The sequence below is a fragment of the Nicotiana tabacum genome, chromosome 19 (genome assembly GCF_000715075.1).
Source record: "Nicotiana tabacum cultivar K326 chromosome 19, ASM71507v2, whole genome shotgun sequence".
NCBI classification, from domain to species: Eukaryota; Viridiplantae; Streptophyta; class Magnoliopsida; order Solanales; family Solanaceae; genus Nicotiana; species Nicotiana tabacum.
The window spans coordinates 117622861-117643744 of NC_134098.1; the positions used below are offsets into that span (position 1 = coordinate 117622861).

Consider the following 20884-nt stretch of genomic DNA (forward strand, 5'->3'; position numbering starts at 1 on the left):
ATAGGGCCCACATCTCCATAAAAGCTTCTGGAAACTAATGGTGATGTATGATAGAGATAAGCAAGGGGCAATTCGGTCTTGTTAAAGGGCCAAGAATGTACTTCACGTATTAGAAATGACTCAAAAATATTCCCCTTTCACCTATGGGTTCAAATTTACCCTTAATGTTATTTTTAGGCTTAAAAATGCTCATCTCTTAACGGAAAGATGACATGGCATTGATTGACATTTTAATTAAACATGTAGCATTTTTTAACTAAAAACTGAAAAAATCGATTTTTTTTTTCAGTTTTTACAAAATAACTGCTTTAAAAAAAGCTAAAAAATATTTTCTAAAATAATATTTTTGTAAAAACTGAAAAAAAAACTGAAAAGCAATTTTCTAAACCAATATTTTTGTAAAAGCTGAAAAAGAAGAGGAAATATTTTCTTTTACTAAAAACTGAAAAAAACGAAAATATTTTTTTCCAGTTTTTACAAAAAAATTACTTTAAAAAAAACTGAAAAATATATTCTAAAACAATATTTTTATAAAAATTGAAAACAAAACTGAAAAGCAATTTTCTAAAGCAATATTTTTGTAAAAGCTGAAAAATATTTCCTCTTCTTTTTCAGTTTTTACAAAAACATTGCTTTAGAAAATTACTTTTCAGTATTTTTTAAAGTTTTTACAAAAATATTGTTTCAGAAAATATTTTCCAACTTTTTTTAAAGCAGTTATTTTGTAAAAACTGGGAAAAAAAAATATTTTTGTTTTTTTCAATTTTTAGTAAAAAAACAATATTTCCTCTTCTTTTTCAGCTTTTACAAAAATATTGCTTTAGAAAATTACTTTTCAGTATTTTTTTAAGTTTTTACAAAAATATTGTTTCAGAAAATATTTTTCACCTTTTTTTAAAGCAGTTTTTTGTAAAAACTGGAAAAAAAAATATTTTGGTTTTTTTCAGTTTTTAGTAAAAAAATATTTCCTTTCTTTTTCAGCTTTTACAAAAACATTGCTTTAGAAAATTGCTTTTCAGTTTTGTTTTTAGTGTTTACAAAAATATTATTTTAGAAAATATTTTTCAACTTTTTTTAAAGCAGTTTTTTTGTAAAAACTGGAAAAAAAATATTTTCGTTTTTTTTTCAGTTTTTAGTAAAAAAAAAATTATTTCTTCTTCAATTGCTTTTCAGTTTTTGTTTTTACAAAAATATTATTTTAGAAAATATTTTTCAGCTTTTTTTAAAGCAGTTTTTTTTGTAAAAACTAGAAAAAAAATATTTTTATTTTTTTCAGTTTTTAGTAAAAAAAAATCACTTTTTTCGGACTAAATAAATGCTACATGTTTAATTAAAATGCTCATCAATGTCATGTCATCTTTCTGTTAAGAGAGGGGCATTTTTAAGCCTAAAAATAACATTAAGGGCAAATATGAACCCATAGGTGGAAGGAGGGCATTTTTTAGCCATTTCTAATACGTTGAGGGCATTCTTGGCCCTTTTCCGAAATATCTATATGGAAGCTACAGTAAGATACCTTTTTATCCAATTAGATTGCTCTATTGCATGTGAAATGACCAGAATATCCTTAAAGTGACAAGCAGGCATGTTGACCTCCCGTGCTTATTCCCCTTATTAATACGTAGTTAGAATTAGAACTAGTAAGGGATGGCCCATGCGTAGCACTATGCTTAAGTTGTGCTAATTAGTATGTGTAAATTTTCTTCTTAATTTATAATTTTATATGCACGTGTAATATAAAATTTTACTTAAAATATTAAGTTATTAAAATAGTTATGGATAGTTTCTTAGACGATGCTATCTATCGTTCAAAATAAGTGCTTCTAAGTTTTTGACACACCCATTAAGAGAATCATTTAATAGCGTTAATATAATCGTTGTTTAACTAAATTATCCTTTATATCTTCTTTAAATTAGTCTTTGTATATCATCATGTTTTGTAGATCATTTATTGGTTCAAGGATAGTTTGGAAAAATACTAATTATTGCCTTCTTGGATTTTCAAAGTCATAATTACTTTTGCCAAATTAATTTAGCTAAAATAAAATATATTTTTGATCATAGGGAAGTCCATGAAAACTACCATGTAATGCCTCAAAAGCCTATATATATATAGGTTGAATTAGTCCCTATTGAATCAAAGTTGCATGGTCTAGTATTGCATAGTGAATGCTAATTTCCTTTATCAAAAATACCAAAAGATCGCGAAAATAATGCATTTCTTAATTAGTACAAATGTCACATGTAGCACATAATTCAAAGGTAGTGTTAATTCATCGTATTAATTACAAGGCAAAGACAGAAGTTAAAAAGATTGATATGTGTGCAACACTAAATAGATAAATTGCATGTTATAACCTATTGTAGATTTCTTTTCTTTTTGAGTTTAATTTGCTAGACTGTGATTTTTTTGTTATGTGACTTTCTCGGTTTTTTCCTTCCGAGTTAAATGGTTAGTTTGCGATTTTATTTGATGTTAGGTTTATTAAGGTGGGCAGGTTGGATTTAGTTTTCTTATTAGTTAGCTTTTGATTTTCTTCAAATTTAGATTTTTGGATTCTTTCTTTTTTGGTGTTCTTAATGGTTGGATTGTGACTTTTGATGGATTTTGAATTTTGTGTTATTTTTCTTTTCCTTGGTTTTTCTCTCTCCAGTAGTTAGCTTTTGATTTACTTGAAATTTGGATTCTTTGGTTACTATCTGATTATATCTGGTCAAAAGAGGATACCAAGTTGCTTTGATATTTTGTTACACATTCTCTACCTTTCTTTTAAATGGTATACAAGATTAAAATATTTTTTAAAATTCTAATAACCTTTATTGTATATTTACCTTTTAACTTAAATATTATCAAATTTATATTCCATTCTTAAAAATTGAAAGAGCATAATCCGAATTGCCATCTTTTATGACAAATATGTTTTCTAGACAAAACAGTATAAAAACATTAATATTTTAGGAAATCAGATAAAAATTTGAACAAGCAATTTTCAGTAATTAATGGTGCTGCAAGTTAAAACATTGTTGCATATAGTTCAGTGGATGCGATGGAGATGGTGGCAAACCGTTATGTTGAACACTTTTTGAGGATTATTTCAATTGAAATAATAATTACTCAATTTCTTGTTTTCAAATAGAATTTATGTGCAAACACAACTTTAACTTCCAATTATATTTTTTTCCTTTAAGTAATTTATTTTTCAACTTTGTCAAATATTTGTCCAAATGCCAACAATAAACCATATTTTTTTATGTTATGTAAATTAAAAATAAAGTTAGTAACACAAATAGCCATAAAATTAAATAGGAATATCAATGTAGGAGTATGACAAAAACAACGTATATATAAATTACAATGGCTAATATAAAAACTGTAATTACCTTTTAGGGACGTGGCTATCAAATGGGCCCATGTCTATCAAAGATTTGTATACTTGCGAAAGTGATAAACATAAGAGTTACTCCAGAAGAAGATTTGGGATAATTAAATGGTGATGTATTTGATTGAGATAAAGCAAAGGTCAATTCGGTCCTAGTCACTCAAATATCTCTATGGCAGCTACAGTAAGGTGCCTTGTTATCCAATTAAATTGCTCCTTTTAATGTGAAATTACCAGAATGCCCTTGAAGTTGACCTCATGTAATGCTTATTCCCCCTTATTAATAGAGAAAATACCGGGTGGGTTTGGGTCAAAATGTAAAAATAAGTTTATTTTTAGAATTATTTTTTTCAAAAATATTTTTATCGAGAATTAACTTGTGTTTGACTAATTAATTTAAAAAACACTTATGAGCAACGATTAGTGTTTGGTCAGGCATTTAAAAACTGATTCTAAATGTATTTTTCTCAAAAATACTTTAAAAAAAATTACTTTATTCAATTTTTCAAAAAATATTTATGTTTCTCCTCAAAAGTATTTTTTTTCCATTCAAAAAGCTTGGTCAAATATTTTTATTTTGAAAAAAAACATTTTTTTTCAAAAAAAATGCTTATCGAATTGGAGAAACATATAAGAGGAGAAAGACTCTCATGGTGATTGTAAGCTTAAATATTCTTAACATATCCGCCATAAATATTGGACCAAAAAAAAAAAAAAAAGAAATCCGACATAAATAGACTGTTAGATTATCATAACCACACATATACCTTTCTTTCTTTTTGGTGATTCCAAGACGAAGAGCTGAACTAGGTGCTTTTAATATTTTGCTGAAATATCATGTTTCATTTACCCTGTCCTTATCTCTTTCTCTATTTCTCTAATCGAAGCTACAAATTACAATCCTCAAATTAATGGGCATGCACGTTTTGCTACATATTTAAGAAACACCAGTTTTAGAAGTTGTATAGCCATACAAATGGTATGACAGGATAATAATTCAAGTTTCAAAAGTTTTCTTTTATTTTTTAGACTTCATGTTCTAGGTTCACGTAATTGGAATGAGGGATAATTGTTTTCAACGTTTTGGGTTGTGAAGAGCAGCAGTTTTTAGCTGTTAGTAACTAATTATAGCCCACAAATCTCATCGCTCCAAATTCCTGTCCTTTTTGTATTTTATGAAAGCTGTATTTGCTTGAGTATTTGGATTTTTGAGGTTCCCTCTGTTGTTTTTCCTTTTTTCGTTAATCTCTTCCTCCATTTTTGGCTGATTTTTGAGTTTCCCTCTTTTGTTTTGATTCCTGATTAGAGAAGCAGCTAGCTTAGCAAGACCGAAAACATGGAAGAACAACTTTTACCAACTGAAGAAAACAAATTCTCAGTTGGCACCTCCTGCTCGACAACAGTTGTTCTAAGCACTTGTGTTGTTGTGTGTGGTTCCTTGGCTTATGGATTTGCTGTAAGTATAATAGGCTCTTAAGGGGCAACGAAGCCTGTTGATCACCACTACAGGTGCAGTGACAAAAATCATAGCTTGATTGGGACAATAAAATACACTTACAATGTAAAAATTGTTCACACTGTCAACATATATAAGTTAATTCATAATCGTATGATCTAGGAGATGTGGATTTGCAGTAAACAATAATATAAGCCTGGAGATGCTGATTACTGCAGTTATATAAAATAAAATTTGCTCCTCTTCATATTACTTGTTTTTCTCTCTGCCTATGATTATATGGTTCTAGACTTAGATTCAGTAAGTCTTATGCTTAAATACTATCATAACAAGCAGAAGTGGCAATTACTTAAATTAGAGACACATTAAGTGATGATCTATAACTGAAGTGAGTACTTAAGGTCTAAGTTGCTCCGACATGGCAGTTTAGGTGCCGCACCCGTGTCGACACGACACTAGTATGGGTGTGGGTATGGGATCCGTACCGGATCTGGTCAAATAATTTTGGGTACTTTGACTATGGGTGTTTAACGGGCGGGCTGGGACGGGCTGGACACAAAAAAATCCAGCCCGTCCGTTTAACGTTGCGGGCTGTTAGCGGGATGTACTTTTTCGGGTTTTTTTCTGTCTGTCTGGGTTCGGGCTTAGCGGTCTGGACCGGGCCGTGCAATTTTTTTTTTTTTTTTTTTTAAGTAAATTTTGTTTTTCTTATTCAATGTTATTGATACTTAAGTGTTTGCAAACTTTTAAGGCTTAGAATTAAACTTTGAAGTTTAAAGTTTTAAATTTGAAATTTGAATTTTACAATTTTAAAATTGAAATTTGAAAGTAAGTGGCTACAAAAAATTATTTAATAAGAACAATAGGCAATATGTAAGTATCAAGCTCTGAAGACTTTCATTTGATATTTTTATTGAATAATATATAATACTTCAAATTAAGTTGCAAGTTCTTTTTTGATTTTGTTATTTTTGAACTTGCAAATTAAAAGTTTACAACAATTATAAAAAAAAGAAATAGTACATCACATGCTTTGCATCATTTTTGTAAGTTCATCCATGTCAACATGAGGTTCTTGGTTTCCGGCATTGGTTGAATCAGAACCATAAACCATTATATCTCCAATTTCTTGGTTCTCCGCTTCATCTACCTCGTGCCCGCCCTTGATTTTGTCGTTCTGATCTTATCCAATCTCTGAAGCACACTAGAATTTCCAAAGCGTTGCTGCCCAATAAATGACGGGTATCTCATAGTTGTTGTCTTGCTTGGCTAAATGCGCTCTCTGATGCGACTGTTGAAATCGGCACATTTAGCACGTCTCGAGCCATGGCCGAAAGAACAGGAAATTGATTTGAGTTGCTCCTCCACCAACCCAGTGGTAGAAATTCCTTTGTGCGGGGCTCTGCTGACTTTTGCAAGTAGAATTGAAGTTCATCAATATTCCTGCTACTGGTTTGTTGATGCTCCCCTAGTGTAGACCAAATCAAATAATTTTCAACACCATCATTATCATCCAAAGCACTGGTCCCAGATGTTGAAACTGAACTTGACCAACGGTCATATTTGAATTTGACCGTTGGCAACGGTAAAAAAAAAATAAAAAAATAAAAAAACGGTTAAAAACCGGGCTGTAGCCCGTTAAAAACCCGTTAACGGGCTTAGCGGGTTCCGGTGCACCGGTATCAAAAAACTGTTCGTTTGCAATCCGCTCCCCGCCCAACCCGTCCCAGCCTGCCCCCCACGCTACAGTACCGGGCTGACCCGGGTTGTAAACGGGTCAGCCCGGCCCGATTAACAGGTATAACTTTGACCACGACGGACGGAAAAATTCGAGACAAAATACAATTTAATTTCCGAAATCAAAACCAAAATTAGGGTAAATTTGAAGAAAATAGCATACGTTATCTAGGAAATCAATCATTTTCTTATCTACAACTTGAGAATAAAAAAGAAATCCACGCTTTACAAGCTATACATAAGTATTCCCCAAAATTTCTCTTAATTTAGAGATATTTTTTATATTTTTATTTTTTGAATTATTTTTAGCCGGATACTCGCACTCATATCCGTACTAGGATCCGTATCCCCGAATTTTAGAATTTACTTCTCGAAGGATCCGACCTCTAGATCCGAACCCATATCGGACACCTACGCCCGCGTCCGAGCAACTTAGTTTAAGGTGTTTGATGAGTTTATCTTAACTGTGATGATTGTATTGCAGATTGGCTACTCTTCTCCTTCCCAGTCAGGTATCATGGCTGACCTGGGATTGTCCATTGCAGATGTAAGTGTAGCCTTTTCCTTAAAAAATTTATTTCTCTTCTGTAGAGTTGGAATTTGTGTTTTTTTTTTTTTTTTTTTTTTTGTGTGTGTTGCAATATCATACCTTAGGCTTTGGCATTTTTAGAGTTTCATCCAAGCACTTCCGGCGGTAGAGTCGAACATATTGTGTTTCCCATTCTACCCTTTTTGGTAGAAGTTGAAGAGTTTGTCAGTTTAGCTCATATGCTTTGGGAGGGAACTGTGCTACAAAGACACTAAAATGAGATAATTTTTCACACGGATAATTAGTGAAATAAGATATCAATCTACGAGGAAATTCTGACTTGAGATGTATGGCAGATTACAATTTAGTACAACACAAACTTGGCTATGCTAAGTTTGCAATCATCTTAAGTCTTTTATTTGTATATCTAATATACATCTCTTCTTTTTTGAACAAACAGTACATTTGTAAATTTCTGCTTCTAAATTCGTGCCATTGTTTTCTGATTTTTGGTTTGGTCTTGTTTGCAGTATTCAGCATTTGGAGCGATTCTGACACTTGGTGGAACTATAGGTGCCTTAGTGAGTGGAGCTATTGCGGATATGGTTGGGCGAAGAATAGTATGTTTCTCTTTTAATGCTGGTCTCTCACTCTTTATTACTTTCTGAACATTCTAGGAATTTTCCTGTTAATTTTATGCCTTAATGTAGACAATGTGGATCATGGATCTCTGTTTCATCTTAGGATGGCTTTCCATAATCTTCGCAACGGTATGTAATCCAATGGTCATGCTGATCTTTATCTGTTGAATGTTAATAATTTCTATTGGTTTTATACATCTTAATCTCTTTCATACTAATAATTAAACCACCATATGAGGAAGCCCTGGCAATGTTAGTGTTTTCTCATACAATACATTTAATTGATTGTGGTCTAGCAAAAGTTGATATAGGAAGCCGGAGTGTAATTTAACTTCAGTAGATAGAGTATTTTGATTCTTTTTCAACTTTCTCGATTATTCAGTACTGCTCTTCTGATAGCAAGATATGGATGACTAAGTAAAAAGAAAATTTTCAAAATTCAATAGGAGGGCAAAAAGATTGCTAAAGTAGAACGAAAATTTCAACTAAAATGGGGAGAATTCTCTCAACTAACATGCCAGTTTAATTATCTGGAGTAGGGGGTTCGTTTCTGTGTTATGAGTTCAACTCACTGATGTGTTCTTTTATTACAAGAGTGCCTGGTGGCTTGATGTTGGAAGATTTCTAATGGGAATTGGAGCGGGAGTTTTCCTTTATGTGGTAAATAGCTAAATTACAAAGCATTTTTCAGTTTTCTTCCTGTGTAAAACATATTAAAAGCAGATTTCCATCATGGTGCAGGCTCCTATATACATTGCAGAAATCTCTCCACAAAGTATTCGAGGGGCATGCACAGCTGCCATCACGGTAAATGAGAAACCATTGTTTTCTGTGACTTAAAACTGTTCAAATCTTGCATATTTAAAACTGCTGTGCTTTTGCAGTTCATGGCATATTTTGGCATTTCAGTGATGTTTCTAATCGGGAATATCCTAACTTGGCGTCCCTTGGCTATAGTAGGTAGAGTGCTAACTATATTTAATGTTACTTCTCTATAATCATGTATACACAGCCAGGCACAAAGAGAGAAGGGGCTGCAGAGAAGATAAGACTACATATTGTGCGTAGTAGAAGAACTGATTTACTGTCTTTGCAATTCCTTTTTCAGGAATTATACCCTCTTTGGTGCAGTTACTAGGCATATTTTTCATACCAGAGTCTCCGAGATGGTTGGTGAGTGGAGTATGAACTTCAAACAAAGATATATAGTGGAGTGTTCCCTGTCCAAAAAGGCAAAGTTTTTCATATTCCTTCCGTTTTCCCCTTTTATTGGAAGAAAGGGGGTGGTTTTTTTATTTTATTTTTATGTAGTGTGTTTCTGGCATAGTTGGATCAATTTCCTTATTCACTGATTGAATTGTTTGCAGGCCACGATTGGCCTGGACAAAGAAGTAGAAGCATCTCTAAAGTATCTGAGAGGAAAAAATGTTGATATTTCTTCAGAAGCAGCTGAAATTAAGGTGAGACTAGCTTCTGAATGTGTTACTGTTAGCTTAATGTTTACAATGAGCTTATTCTCTTTCCTGATTACTGTCTTCCATCTGTTATGTTGCGTAATTGAAATGTACTTTCTTCACAGGACAATGTGGAGTCCCTTCAGAAGCTCTCAGGATCAAGATATCTGGATATGTTCAATCGTAAATATGCTCATTCACTCATTGTAAGCTTTAATATAAATATAAATACATAAGTACATAGATACACACTTATCTTATAATATTATATTTGTCATTATTATCGTTTATTGAGCTTCCTCTTGCTTTGTTGATTTAACTAGGTTGGATTCGGAGTAGTGATTTTGTTGCAGTCTGGAGGAACTGATGCCATTGCATCTTTCGCTAGTTCAATTTTCAAAAAAGCTGGTTAGCACTTAGCACCTCATAGACTGTTTGTAAAATGAACTATACTTCTATAGTATTTGGCAGAAATAAAGAGATTATTGCTTTTGTATAGGTTCCTCGGTTAGTTTTGCAACTGCAACAATGGGACTTATCCAGGTTTTGACTCCTGAAATCACAATGTGATGCAGAACTGTTGCTAAAAAATTATCTCAAATTATTATCTATTCATACTTCTCTTTCAGCTTCCATTTGCTGCTACAGGCATATTATTACTAGATGCTACTGGAAGACGGCCAGTTCTGATGGTTAGAAATTAGTATCTCTACTAATGTGTTTACTTTAATGATCAATTGTGAATCGATATTGAAGCAAAATGAACTGGTTTCAGGTTGCTTCGGCTGGGACATGCTTAGGAAACTTTCTTGTAGGTGTAGGCTTTTTGTGTAAGGTACTCAACACACGCTCCCCTCCAACCTTCTATAAAATGAAAAATGACTATAATTTCACTTTCTAGACTTATCACTTTCCACATTATTCCAAGCAGGATTATGATCAAATGAAGCAGCTTTCTGCCACATTGGTGGTAACTGGCATACTGGTTTGTGCTTCACACTCTTTTCTACAGTAACTGAATCAATTCTTCATCCCTTTAATTTGCTACACATGTTGTCATTATGTGAAAACCTTCATTTTCTTCTAATTTACCAATTTGTAGCTCAAACTGTCCAGTAAATCTTGATTACAACTATACAAGAGCATGTCGAGAAAAGAAATGATTCATGAATTGCTAATCCATATGTTAACAGGTATTCAGTATATTTTACTCAATGGGTGTGGGTGGTGCAGCTATGACAATTATTTCAGAGGTCAGCTATATATTAGCAATATTCCTCCATATGCACATTACACAACTTATACCTTTTCAAGTACAATAGCTACTGACTATAGTCATTAACTCATTTCCATATCAGATATTTCCTATGAACATAAAGGGATCAGCTGGAAGTCTTGCAATTGTATGCAACTGGTTTACTTCTTGGATTGTCACATATGCTTTTAACTTCTTATTTGAACGGAGTCCTTCAGGTATGCATCTCTAGAAGTGCTCGAACGCCGTTGTGTTTTCATGTTTTTTTTTGGTCAAGGTCTGATAGTTTTGTATTTTACTAGGTGTATTTTTCATATTCACAATATTTTCCGGGTTGATGATTCCATTTGTTGCAAAGATAGTACCAGAGACGAAAGGTCGGACACTTGAGGAAATTCAGGCATCCATGACATTGCTTAACTGATGTTGATTTTCTTTTCAAGAAAAAGGATTAGTTCTTCCACATTTTATGATTTGTGTAGCAAGCCGCCACCGAATATAATGATATGATAAATAATTTTCAAGTCTAAAATAGGAGGCTCTGAAGAATTCTTGATTTATAATTCGGTGTAATTTGAATTTTGACCCATAAATGCATAATTTGCCCAACCTTATATGGGATAATAATTTAAGGGTCAACAATTTTACTCTTACACATACAAATATAATTGGATTATATTACTTAGTAAAAAACTCACACATAAACGAGTAGTAAAAAATATATAAAATACATAGAAAAATAGTTTCAAATGGATGATATAAATTTACTTTATATATAACAAATTACTTTTAACAACTCAATTTTATCGGTTGAGATTGAAGACAACAAATGGAAAAGTTCTTGTGAATTGAACGGGTTTGACTCTTGGCACATTATTCAATACATTTCTCATTTTAACTCCCACTGTAGTCTGTAGATGTTGTGATACTTTAAATACCAACTTACTGAGAGGCCAGTTGGACAAGATACGAATTAGCCTAATAGCTAAGCTTTTAATTATCAAGTGGTTTTTATCTCAAAACTGTTGCTTGCCAATGCCTAAGTTCGTATACTTTCTATAAGTAATTATTCAATAAAATGTAAAAGATATACTCCTAATTAATATGGAATAATTCCTGTTCAGGAATCTATTGAAGTCTCTTTCAATGGGACTGCTGTTATCTACTAAGTACTGAAGTATAAATTCACCAACAAACATAAGATACCAAACTATGTTACGTCTGTGGTATCAATCATTGAAAAAACAAAGGAAAAAGACAAGAGGTGAGTCACCAGCCACAAGATATCCCCAGCTTTCTTAGAATAAAAATGAAATTCCAACTAACAACATTTTTAGTGTTGGTGGTCCCCAATTATTTATTTAAGTTGTCAACAAAAGATTATATGTGTCTTTTTATTTTCAAGGGTAAAGGTAATAAGTATTTTGATTTATTTCACAGTATCTTGAAATAACTTTGAAATAATAAAATGTAAAAATTTGGCAATTAAATTATATAGTTATAATTGTGTAAATAAAGAAAACTAGATTTTTCGACGAAAAATTAGTCGACAGTTTAAGTGCTCTTAGAAGTTAGAATAACGGAATTAAACAAACGATAGTGTCGTTAAGATTTTAATAAAGCAACAACTTTCTTCCAAATGAAGTGAACAATTGGAAAACTAATTAACGTAAGAGAGCAGCTCATGAATCATAATAAGTGCACAACATGTAATCTCATATAATTGCGCGGTATCTCGCTTAAAAGAAGGCGCCGTACTTTAATAATATGAAAACCAAAACAAACGTAAAAGAATTGGTCGTGGATTGGTCGTCATTTTCAATTACTAATTGTCATCCGAAAAACAGTGATTTTTTAATGAGGGGTTATTTATCTTATTTTATTTATATCCATGATGAGTTTTATTAAAGTGAGAATGGCGCATCAAATATTCTTTAGTTTTCTAGTATTTCTCTCTGCAAATGCTATAGTCAATTTGACACTTCCGTTGGCCTTTCACCAAACCTGCTTTTTCTGCTGGAGTTCATTGGATCGGTTAACAAGATCTTAAACCTTCAACCAGGTTTGCTCTGCTTACTCTTCAAAATTTCTTTGCTTTACTGGGTTTTACAATATTTATGCAGTTCCTCTTTTATTTGTCAATATGTATAGTAATAATGAGGTAAAGAGAAACGATGATAACTGTTTTTTCTATATTTTAAGCATATGTCGCATGCTTATTTAAGAAACCCATGCTGCTTTCTATTTGCTATTCTAGGATCAACTTGTACTACTCCATCTTATTTCTTTTAATCTACCTTGTATTTTTTTCCTTAATTTCTTAACATGAAAGATTTTGGGTGTGTTCGGTGAGAAGGAAAATGTTTTTCTTGCTTATTTTCTGGTGTTTGGTTAGTCTGCAGAAAATATTATCCCAATAGCATTTATATATATAATCTATGCAAACACTATGGTGCTGGTAGGAGTATGTGTTGGTGGTAGAGGCGGATCTAGAGTTTGAAGTTTATGGGTTCCTACTGCTATAATATATAATAATAACTGTATTTACAGTCAAATATTTATAGACGTTACTTGTTTTCGCTACTCCCACCAAGAAAGTCATTTTCATTATGTTACTGAGCTTGTTTTCCTCCATACCAAACACACCCTCGTGTGCTTTTTTATTTTATTTTTTATTCAGACTTGAATACAATTAGGTTTTTGTAAGTTTTCTAGTTTGGAGTTATGAGTTTTCACAATGTCAAAGTTATTTATGTGGACTGAAACTTCCAAGAAAATACAGTATTATTGTGTTATAGTGGAACCACCTGTATGAATAAGCTCCATACTCCTTTTACTTGACTTTAATTTTATGGCAGAATAGATCCGGATCCCCCAGAACTTGACGACTTTTATTTAATGCACAACTGAATTTTACATTGGCCTAATTACCGTGGCAGCAAGTGTTTCTCACTTTGTTTTCTTAAGCAAATGATCAACAACAATTATCACACATCAATTCAAACTAGTTGAGGTCAGCCATATAAATAATCTCTCTCCATTTACCCGATTTCATACTCCAACATTCATTACTTGGAGTTCCTTAACAGATAAGAGTTCTCTACAATTCCTTGTTGATATACGCATCTCTAAACAGATTAAACAGCCTCCTAGCAAACACTGACCCTAATGTAAGCTAACCATCATGACTAAGCACAATCCCAACTAGTTATATCATGTTCCTTTTAGGCTTCATTCCAAATGTTTGCTTAGACTAATAGCAACTGCTTCAAACTAGCACCAGAATATGTTTTACTGCTCTATCATGAAGTATTGGATACATTCCCACTCTTCTAAACTTCTAATTTCATGCGTAACGGTCTCTTCTGTTTTTTCTTTTCCAGGTAGCAACATAATATTACTGAAAGCATGGATGAAGGTTTACTAGATAGGAGCAGTCCCAGAAAAGCAAGTTGGGAATCCCATGTTACTGCGAATGTTGTTTTGAGCTCCTCAGTTGCTGCCTGTGGTTACTTTGCCTATGGATTTGCTGTAAGTATTACTTGTAAAGGTACGAGGAATACGTGGGATTTAGAGGTTTGTTAATTCATTTATTAAGGGGATAATGGAGGCACAAATATTCATCTTTGGATAAGACTGAATTAAGCATCATTTTGTCCAGCATATGTTTTTGAAATATATATCTGTTGGTCTTCCTACTGTGTCCTAGCGCCACAGGAGTAAAAAACGCATAGATTTGTTTCCTCGTTAGGTCAAGAGTCTTGGAGACATGTTTTATTTCCTCATATCCATGCGTAAAAGTTAGTTTCCTCTGGAGTGTATTTAAAATTTAATGGTAGGAGAGATGCAAATGTTCTTAAGCACCATAACAAATTTCTGAGATGTGCATACTTGAGATTTTACTAGTGTAATCTCTAGTGACCGAAGGAAGTCATGCTAAAGGGCTGCCACTGATTGCTTGCCGACTGTGTGTCCTTTGCAGGTTGGATATGCATCTCCTGCTCAATCAGGGATCATGGATGACCTGGGACTCTCTATAGCAGAGGTAAATTTTTTACAAATTCTTTTCCTGTGTGTAAAAGTGGTATAAGAGCTCTCACGCTGACCTGATCAGCTTTTCTCGTTCTGTTCTGAGATCATTAAAAAGTTTTAGATCCAGTAATTCAACTGCAAAACAGGGAAATGAAGTGCTAGAAGACACTGAATGGCTTCTGCTTGATCTCACAGCCGGTTACATGTAATCGTGAACATTGAATTTATTTAGGGTTTATAAAAGCTCATATTTTTATTTTGCGATAACTGTGGTGTCCGGGCCAGCTTGCGCGCACCTCGACTAATTCCACGGGATACCTGCTACCTCCCACTAGCAACGCATTATTCTTTTCCTTTTTGATAAATTAAAGAGTTTTATTAATTGTTAGATGTAGAAAATTGCTAGTGATTCAGCATTGCTGTTTACTTACATAACATTTGCCATGACTACGAAATATACTGGCAGTGCATCAGTATTCATACAGAAATTGAGTTTTTCTCTTATAAAGCAATTATGAGAATTGTTTGTTAGGAGTAAAAGATTTTATTATTCCAAATGAAGAGGATAAGATATGTTTTGTTCACAAAACGTACTAATTAGGTTCTTAATAGTTTTGTAGCTAAGTGAATGCAAGGGCAAGAACAAAACTCCCTTGGAGGAACTTAGATGTCTTCGAGAGTTAGACTCTACTGTCAGTATCAATATTGACATGATCTCTCTCAGTTAATCAAGTTGCTTACCTAGGTGTTCTTTTTTCATTTATGTGCCATGTTTTCTTTAACCAAGATGTCCATTTAGCTACTAACCTTTGTCAAAGGATGTTTTCTTCCACCATAAACACACTTAGAAATTAGGCGTCTGTAATGCAAGTCAAATGAAATGCATTTTTCATCAGGATAAACTTTTTCCTCCTCAATAAGATCAGAATAAATTGGATAAACAAAATATTGAATATTTCTCTTTCCATTGTCTAATTTATTCTTTTTCTGACGTGTTTTTGTGTAGTATTCAGTTTTTGCTTCAATCATGACATTTGGAGGAATGATTGGGGCTCTCATAAGTGGAAAGGTGGCTGATATTTTTGGCAGGAGAGTTGTATATCTCTTTTCCTTTACTAAGTTTATTGAATTTCTACTTATTAAAAGATTATTGAACCTGAATCAACTTTTTGAGTTTCTAATTGGTTGTAATTAATACAGACAATGTGGCTTTTGGATCTATTTTTTATCTTGGGCTGGTGCTCAATAATCTTTGGCAAGGTACAGAAAGATCATCTTTTTGGCAGAAAGATCATCTTTTACTTCAAAGACACTAGTCTCTTTCTCTCTCTTTCTCTGTGTGTGTGCGCGTGTGTGTGTGAGAGAGAGAGAGGGGGTCTTTCTTTCTCTGACTCCCTGATAGCCTTTTCCTTATTCTGGTTCAACTTACATGTTTGATTGTGCCTGCCTGTCAAAAGAGAGCTTGGTGGCTTGATGCTGGACGGTTGCTGATGGGAGTTGGTTCAGGAATTCAGTTATATGTGGTATAGTAACTTTTTAAATATTTTCTGAGAACTTTTCCCCTCCCTTGGACCAAAAAAAGTCTAATGCATACATAATATGACCTGAATTAAACTGCAAACAGGCACCTATATACATTTCAGAGGTCACACCAAAAAATATCCGAGGGTGCTTTGCAGCAGCTGCTTCAGTAAATGAAAATATTTGTTGATTTTGATTGGTGGGTACAACTCAACTTCTCTATATATAAGTATTGATATTTTGCAGTTTACGCTGACTCTTGGGTTTTCGCTGGCGTATTACATTGGGAATAACATGAACTGGCGCACTTTAGCTCTAGTAGGTAATGGCGCAATGCATAGAACAGTTATGGAAAAAAAGAATTTCAAAAGGAAGATGCCTGATTATATAGAGGTTTCCATCTTAATTTCTTGAAGTCGGTTGACCTTTCAGGTGCTAGCCCTTGCTTTATACAAGTGCTAGGTGTATTCTTCATACCAGAATCTCCTAGGTGGTTGGTGAGTTAATTATTTACAAAGAATAATTAGGTGGCATTAACTGATCATTGTGCTCCAACTATTTCGAAAAGACATATTAAGGATATAGAATCTGCAATCATTTTATCTCAAGTATTGGATTAATACTAATGTTATTGGATATGTACTTCCACAAAGTGAAGCATCTATGTTTCGTCTTCTTTATCCTTGCTGTTACTTTTTAAATTTTCTCAGGAAGAGCTGTTTTTATATTTGATTTTAAGCTATCGAGCTCCTCCGGTTAAAGATATCTGATGTTCTATTGACAGTCTAAAATTGGTCTGGAGGAGGAGGTAGAAGCATCACTACAGCGTCTGAGGGGGGGAAATGCAGATATTTCTACTGAAGCAGCTGAAATAAGAGTAACAGATTGCTCCAAAATCTTATCTGTGTTATTTCCATAATGTCCACTTCATAATCTTTATTGTAGTTACCAAAGAGCAGCTATGACTAATATCTCTCTCCTCTGTTTACAGGACTATACCAAGACAGTTCGGCAACTCTCAGGATCTGACTTTATGGATTTGTTCAGTAGGAAATATGCACGTCCACTTATTGTAAGCTTTATGCATAACCCATAGTTGGTGTCCTTTATAGCTTAGTTTATATGTCTGATATTTCTGTTGGATACTTCAATATCATTAGGTTGGAACGGGGTTAATGGCTCTCGTACAGTTTGGAGGGAACAGTGGGATATCTTCTTTTGCCAGTTCAATTTTTAGAGCGGCAGGTAAGAACAATCAGAAATAAATTCTGTTTTAAGTGAACTAGAAAATTCCAGCCTTGTGACTTATAGGCATATATCTAAAAGTTAAGCTCATTCTACAAGGTTGTTCGGCAGACTCAGCATCTAGAGTCATGGCTGTTCTCCAGGTTCTCAACTCTTGAAACTCCAGTTATAACAGACTGTTAGAAAGGACACTCAAACAATCATTTTTCTTTTCAGCTTCCATTTGCTGCCATGAGTATTATCCTTACCGAAAAAGCTGGACGGCGACTGCTTATGATGGTTAGAACGATGACCGTGGGCTCATGTCTCTTTGCCCATAAAGTACAATTTGCATAAGCCTTTTTGTTTGCAGATTACTTCAGCTGGGGCTTGCTTAGGATGCTTTCTTTCAGCGTTGGGGTTTCTTTTAAAGGTGCTAAACTTGGTGATAAATCGAATACTTCAATTTGTTTGCCACACTTTTGTTGTTGTGATGTTCATCATATCGATGATTCTGCTTTACCATGAACAGGATTATCATCAACCGGCAGAGCTAACCTCTTCGATGGTGTTCACTGGCATACTGGTTTGTGAAAGTCCTTAGATTCTCATTCCACTGTTGACTTCCATTTTGGTGTGTTCATAGTTTATTACCTCTATACTCTGTCATCATTTTGTTAATCTTTCATTTATAACCAGCTCTTTTCTGTATCTTTCACAATGGGCATGGGTGGTACACCCTGGATTATCATGTCAGAGGTACGTCAAGAAACCAATTTTAAGATGTCAAATTCAAATACAATTTGTTATACAGATTTAGACAAACCAAAAGTCTCTCCTTTTCAGATACTAACTATAAACATCAAGGGTTCTGCTGGGAGTTTCATTGCCTTGGTCAACTGTTTTACTTCTTGGATAGTTTCTTATGCTTTTAATTTCCTATTCCAATGGAATGCAGCAGGTAATGCCACTCTCAATATCTTCCTAAAGCTTCCTTTGGTACTAAAATTCTGTTTTAATTCCTTCAACTGGTTCAGTTGTTTACTAATGTGTCAAAACTTCCAGGAATATTCTTCTTGTTTTCATTCTTTTGTGGCTCAGTCGTTGTATTCGTTGCAATGCTGGTACCGGAGACTAAGGGACGGACACTTGAGGAAATCCAGGCATCGATGACATTACTTCAATGATTTGTTCTTCATTCATTAGTGCTTATTTTGAACTTCTTCAGACTACAGAACTACTGTATATAGAGATTGATGCTTGTTATGTTCATATGTAAATCTTATCTAATATATCATAAACATGAATGTGCTTATGAGTAAGTAAAGATCATAGTTTTGGAATTAGAAGTAGAACCACAATTCAATGTCGGATGGGGCAGGCAACTGGTATAACATGTGAACATTGCCTAGGCAGTTGAGCAGTGAAGTGAAATGAGCTTCTGTTCATATTTAAGTCAATAGTAAACTAAAGCTGGATAATCGGGAAATTGTTACCACAAGTTGAATGAATTGATACACGTACGATCCCCGAAAATAAAGTATGATATATATAACATAAAATAAATTAGTCAAGAGAAAAGAAGTCATTATTACAACGATACAAGCAGTATCTCGATTTTCTTTACTTAGAATCAAACTTTTGAAACACTAACGCATGGAAAGAGATGATAAACGAAATGGGGCAAAAGAAATTCATAAAGACTTCCAATTCTAATATGATTGTACTATTGGTTAGTCTTTTTAAAAGGGAACCTCTTAATTTTATTGTAATGATCCAGCTAAGGATCTAAGAAATTAATCAACCAAATTGCGAAATAGAGGAAGATTTTTGGACAATTTTCTGTTTTATATATAAATGGAAAAGAAACGAATTACAAACAAACCAAATGAACGACTAACTATGACTAATAAGCTCTTATAGTCGACTGAGATCTGTAGAAATGAAAGAAGAGAAGAATCAGAGATTGAAGGAAAGAAGAAGCAGAAATCGAGTGAGAAAGTGTGAGATGAGACAAGAATAACCTTGGATTTGATGCATTCCAAATTCTGCTGAGGGTTAGTTATAACAACCTTCAGCTGACGTGGCAAAATTCTAGCCCTCGCAGCTCATTTATTCGAAACTAATCCTAACCGCTAATTTGAAATTCTGTTATTCCTCTTCACTTTCTGTTACTCCTCCGCCTAAGCTTCCTCCAATCGAGTCCAGCCGACAACACTAATCCTTTGATTAATACTAGATCATTGCATACCCCACCTCTTCAAAGGATTCTTGTCCTCAAGGATTACAGTAGAAATCTGGAAATTTGGCTTTGAGAAACTGATAATCCTCCCAAGTAGCATCTTCTGGAGGTAGATTCGACCATTGTACCAGTACTCTAACTACGTCAGCATTATTCCTCTTGATCAGTTGCCTTTGTAGAATAGCAACTGGTTTCACCAAGAACTGACCATCATCACTAGTGATAAGCAAAGTTGTCTGCACCACCACTCTATCACCTACCTTTTTCTTGAGTAGAGAGACATGAAACACAGGGTAGACCTTAGATTCAGGAGGTAAATCCAATTTGTAAGCCACACTACCAATTCTAGCCCGAACTTTATAGGTCCATGGTATTTAAAACTCAGCTTTAAGTTTCTCCTCAATGCAATGGAAGTCTGCCTATATGGTTGTAGTTTTAAATAGACCATATCCCCCAGTTGGAATTCTCTATCAGATCTCCTCTTATTAGCATAGTATTTCATTCTACTCCTGAGCCTAGTTAAATTGTCCTTTAACAGTTGTTGCATTTGTTGCCTTCTCATTACTATATCTTCAGCTTCTTGCACCCTTATTTCTAGTATAGGCCCAAGGGATAACTGAGAGGGTGAGTAACCATACAAAGCCTCAAAGGGAATACACTGCAGGCTGGTGTGGAAGTTGGTGTTGTACCACCACTCAGCAGCAGTAAGTCATTGCTTCTATTGTGTTGGTCGACTAGCAGTCATGCACCTGAGGTAATTTTTCAAGCACTTATTTATTCTTTCAGTTTGACCATCACTCTTAGGGTGGTAGGCTGTACTATAATGTAATTGAGTTCCCAGAAGCTTGAATAAGAATTGCCAAAAATTGCTTAGGAATACTTTATCTCTCTGTCAGTTACTATGAACTCAGGAGTGCCATGTAAGCAATGTATCCTCTTCCAGAACACATCAGCTACTGTTGCTGCTGTATAAGGGTGAGCAAGGGCTATGAAATGTGCATATTTTGTCATCCTATCAACTACCACAAGTATCACCTCCTTGTTCTTGGATTTGGGCAGACCTTCTATGATGTGGCTCCATGCTTGATTTGGAATAAGGAGAGGCTGCAAAAGACCAGGATAGGCCATATTGTCATCCTTGCTCCTAAGACAAATATCACAGCCAACCACAAAGTCATTGACCATCTGTTTCATCTTAGGCCAATAGAACATCTATGACAACCTCTTTAGAGTTCCCAGTTGTCTTAAGTGTCCACCTAGAGGAGAATCATGGAATATAGAGATCAGTTGAGTTTTGAGGCCACCAATAGTCCCAATGTAGATTTTGCCCTTCATTCAGAGTATGGTAAAAGAGTAATGCCAGATACTATGTCCTTGTATGTTCACTGATGCCTGACTAATCAATTCTACAGC

At 34.0% G+C, this 20884-nt stretch overlaps 3 protein-coding genes across 10 annotated transcripts; 2 read left to right on the forward strand and 1 right to left on the reverse strand.

Annotated features, from left to right (window-relative positions):
* The first annotated feature begins 4051 nt into the window (after positions 1-4051).
* Positions 4052-10984, forward strand: LOC107814361 (sugar transporter ERD6-like 5). Of its 6 annotated transcripts, none has more exons than XM_016639773.2 (19): positions 4052-4190; positions 4687-4836; positions 7058-7120; positions 7633-7722; positions 7813-7872; positions 8338-8403; positions 8485-8550; positions 8628-8703; positions 8852-8916; positions 9111-9203; positions 9323-9403; positions 9521-9605; positions 9697-9740; positions 9827-9889; positions 9973-10032; positions 10129-10182; positions 10391-10450; positions 10556-10670; positions 10755-10984. In XM_016639773.2, exons 2-19 carry the CDS (start codon positions 4717-4719, stop codon positions 10874-10876), a joined length of 1383 nt encoding a protein of 460 aa, XP_016495259.1. In that variant the 5' UTR covers positions 4052-4190; positions 4687-4716; the 3' UTR covers positions 10877-10984. The 6 variants fall into 6 exon arrangements, with proteins under 6 accessions (XP_016495259.1, XP_016495257.1, XP_075094584.1 ...); XM_016639771.2 differs by lacking the exon at positions 4052-4190 and adding an exon at positions 4218-4359; XM_016639775.2 differs by lacking the exon at positions 4052-4190 and adding an exon at positions 4228-4493 and having other exon boundaries at positions 4687-4889.
* Positions 10985-12177: 1193 nt separating this feature from the next.
* LOC107814360 (sugar transporter ERD6-like 5) lies at positions 12178-18572 on the forward strand. 3 transcript variants are annotated; one of them, XM_016639768.2, is made up of 19 exons: positions 12178-12514; positions 13836-13983; positions 14435-14497; positions 15491-15580; positions 15685-15744; positions 15942-16007; positions 16109-16174; positions 16252-16327; positions 16438-16502; positions 16790-16882; positions 16997-17077; positions 17166-17250; positions 17350-17393; positions 17467-17529; positions 17603-17662; positions 17762-17815; positions 17929-17988; positions 18076-18190; positions 18295-18572. In XM_016639768.2, exons 2-19 carry the CDS (start codon positions 13861-13863, stop codon positions 18414-18416), a joined length of 1386 nt encoding a protein of 461 aa, XP_016495254.1. In that variant the 5' UTR covers positions 12178-12514; positions 13836-13860; the 3' UTR covers positions 18417-18572. The 3 variants fall into 3 exon arrangements, with proteins under 3 accessions (XP_016495254.1, XP_016495256.1, XP_016495255.1); XM_016639769.2 differs by having other exon boundaries at positions 12367-12514; positions 13836-14002; XM_016639770.2 differs by lacking the exon at positions 17350-17393.
* Positions 18573-19506: 934 nt separating this feature from the next.
* Positions 19507-20656, reverse strand: LOC107814356 (uncharacterized). The gene is made up of 3 exons (XM_075239298.1): positions 20372-20656; positions 19917-20087; positions 19507-19770 (listed from the first exon to the last, which is right to left on the reverse strand). Exons 1-3 carry the CDS (start codon positions 20654-20656, stop codon positions 19507-19509), a joined length of 720 nt encoding a protein of 239 aa, XP_075095399.1.
* Positions 20657-20884: the final 228 nt, after the last annotated feature.

Excerpts from the sequence above, each read along its gene's own strand:
- LOC107814356 (XM_075239298.1), bottom strand. The coding sequence starts at position 20,656 with ATGGTCAATGACTTTGTGGTTGGCTGTGATATTTGTCTTAGGAGCAAG. Across the intron at positions 20,088-20,371 it reads ATGGCACTCCTGAGTTCATA|TTATCCCTTGGGCCTATACT; the intron begins GTAACTGACAGA and ends TCACCCTCTCAG. Across the intron at positions 19,771-19,916 it reads AATTCCAACTGGGGGATATG|GTCTACCCTGTGTTTCATGT; the intron begins GTCTATTTAAAA and ends CCTGAATCTAAG.
- LOC107814360 (XM_016639768.2), top strand. The coding sequence starts at position 13,861 with ATGGATGAAGGTTTACTAGATAGGAGCAGTCCCAGAAAAGCAAGTTGG. Across the intron at positions 16,503-16,789 it reads CAGAATCTCCTAGGTGGTTG|TCTAAAATTGGTCTGGAGGA; the intron begins GTGAGTTAATTA and ends TTCTATTGACAG. Across the intron at positions 17,816-17,928 it reads TGGTGTTCACTGGCATACTG|CTCTTTTCTGTATCTTTCAC; the intron begins GTTTGTGAAAGT and ends ATTTATAACCAG.
- LOC107814361 (XM_016639773.2), top strand. The coding sequence starts at position 4,717 with ATGGAAGAACAACTTTTACCAACTGAAGAAAACAAATTCTCAGTTGGC. Across the intron at positions 8,704-8,851 it reads GCGTCCCTTGGCTATAGTAG|GAATTATACCCTCTTTGGTG; the intron begins GTAGAGTGCTAA and ends TTCCTTTTTCAG. Across the intron at positions 8,917-9,110 it reads CAGAGTCTCCGAGATGGTTG|GCCACGATTGGCCTGGACAA; the intron begins GTGAGTGGAGTA and ends AATTGTTTGCAG.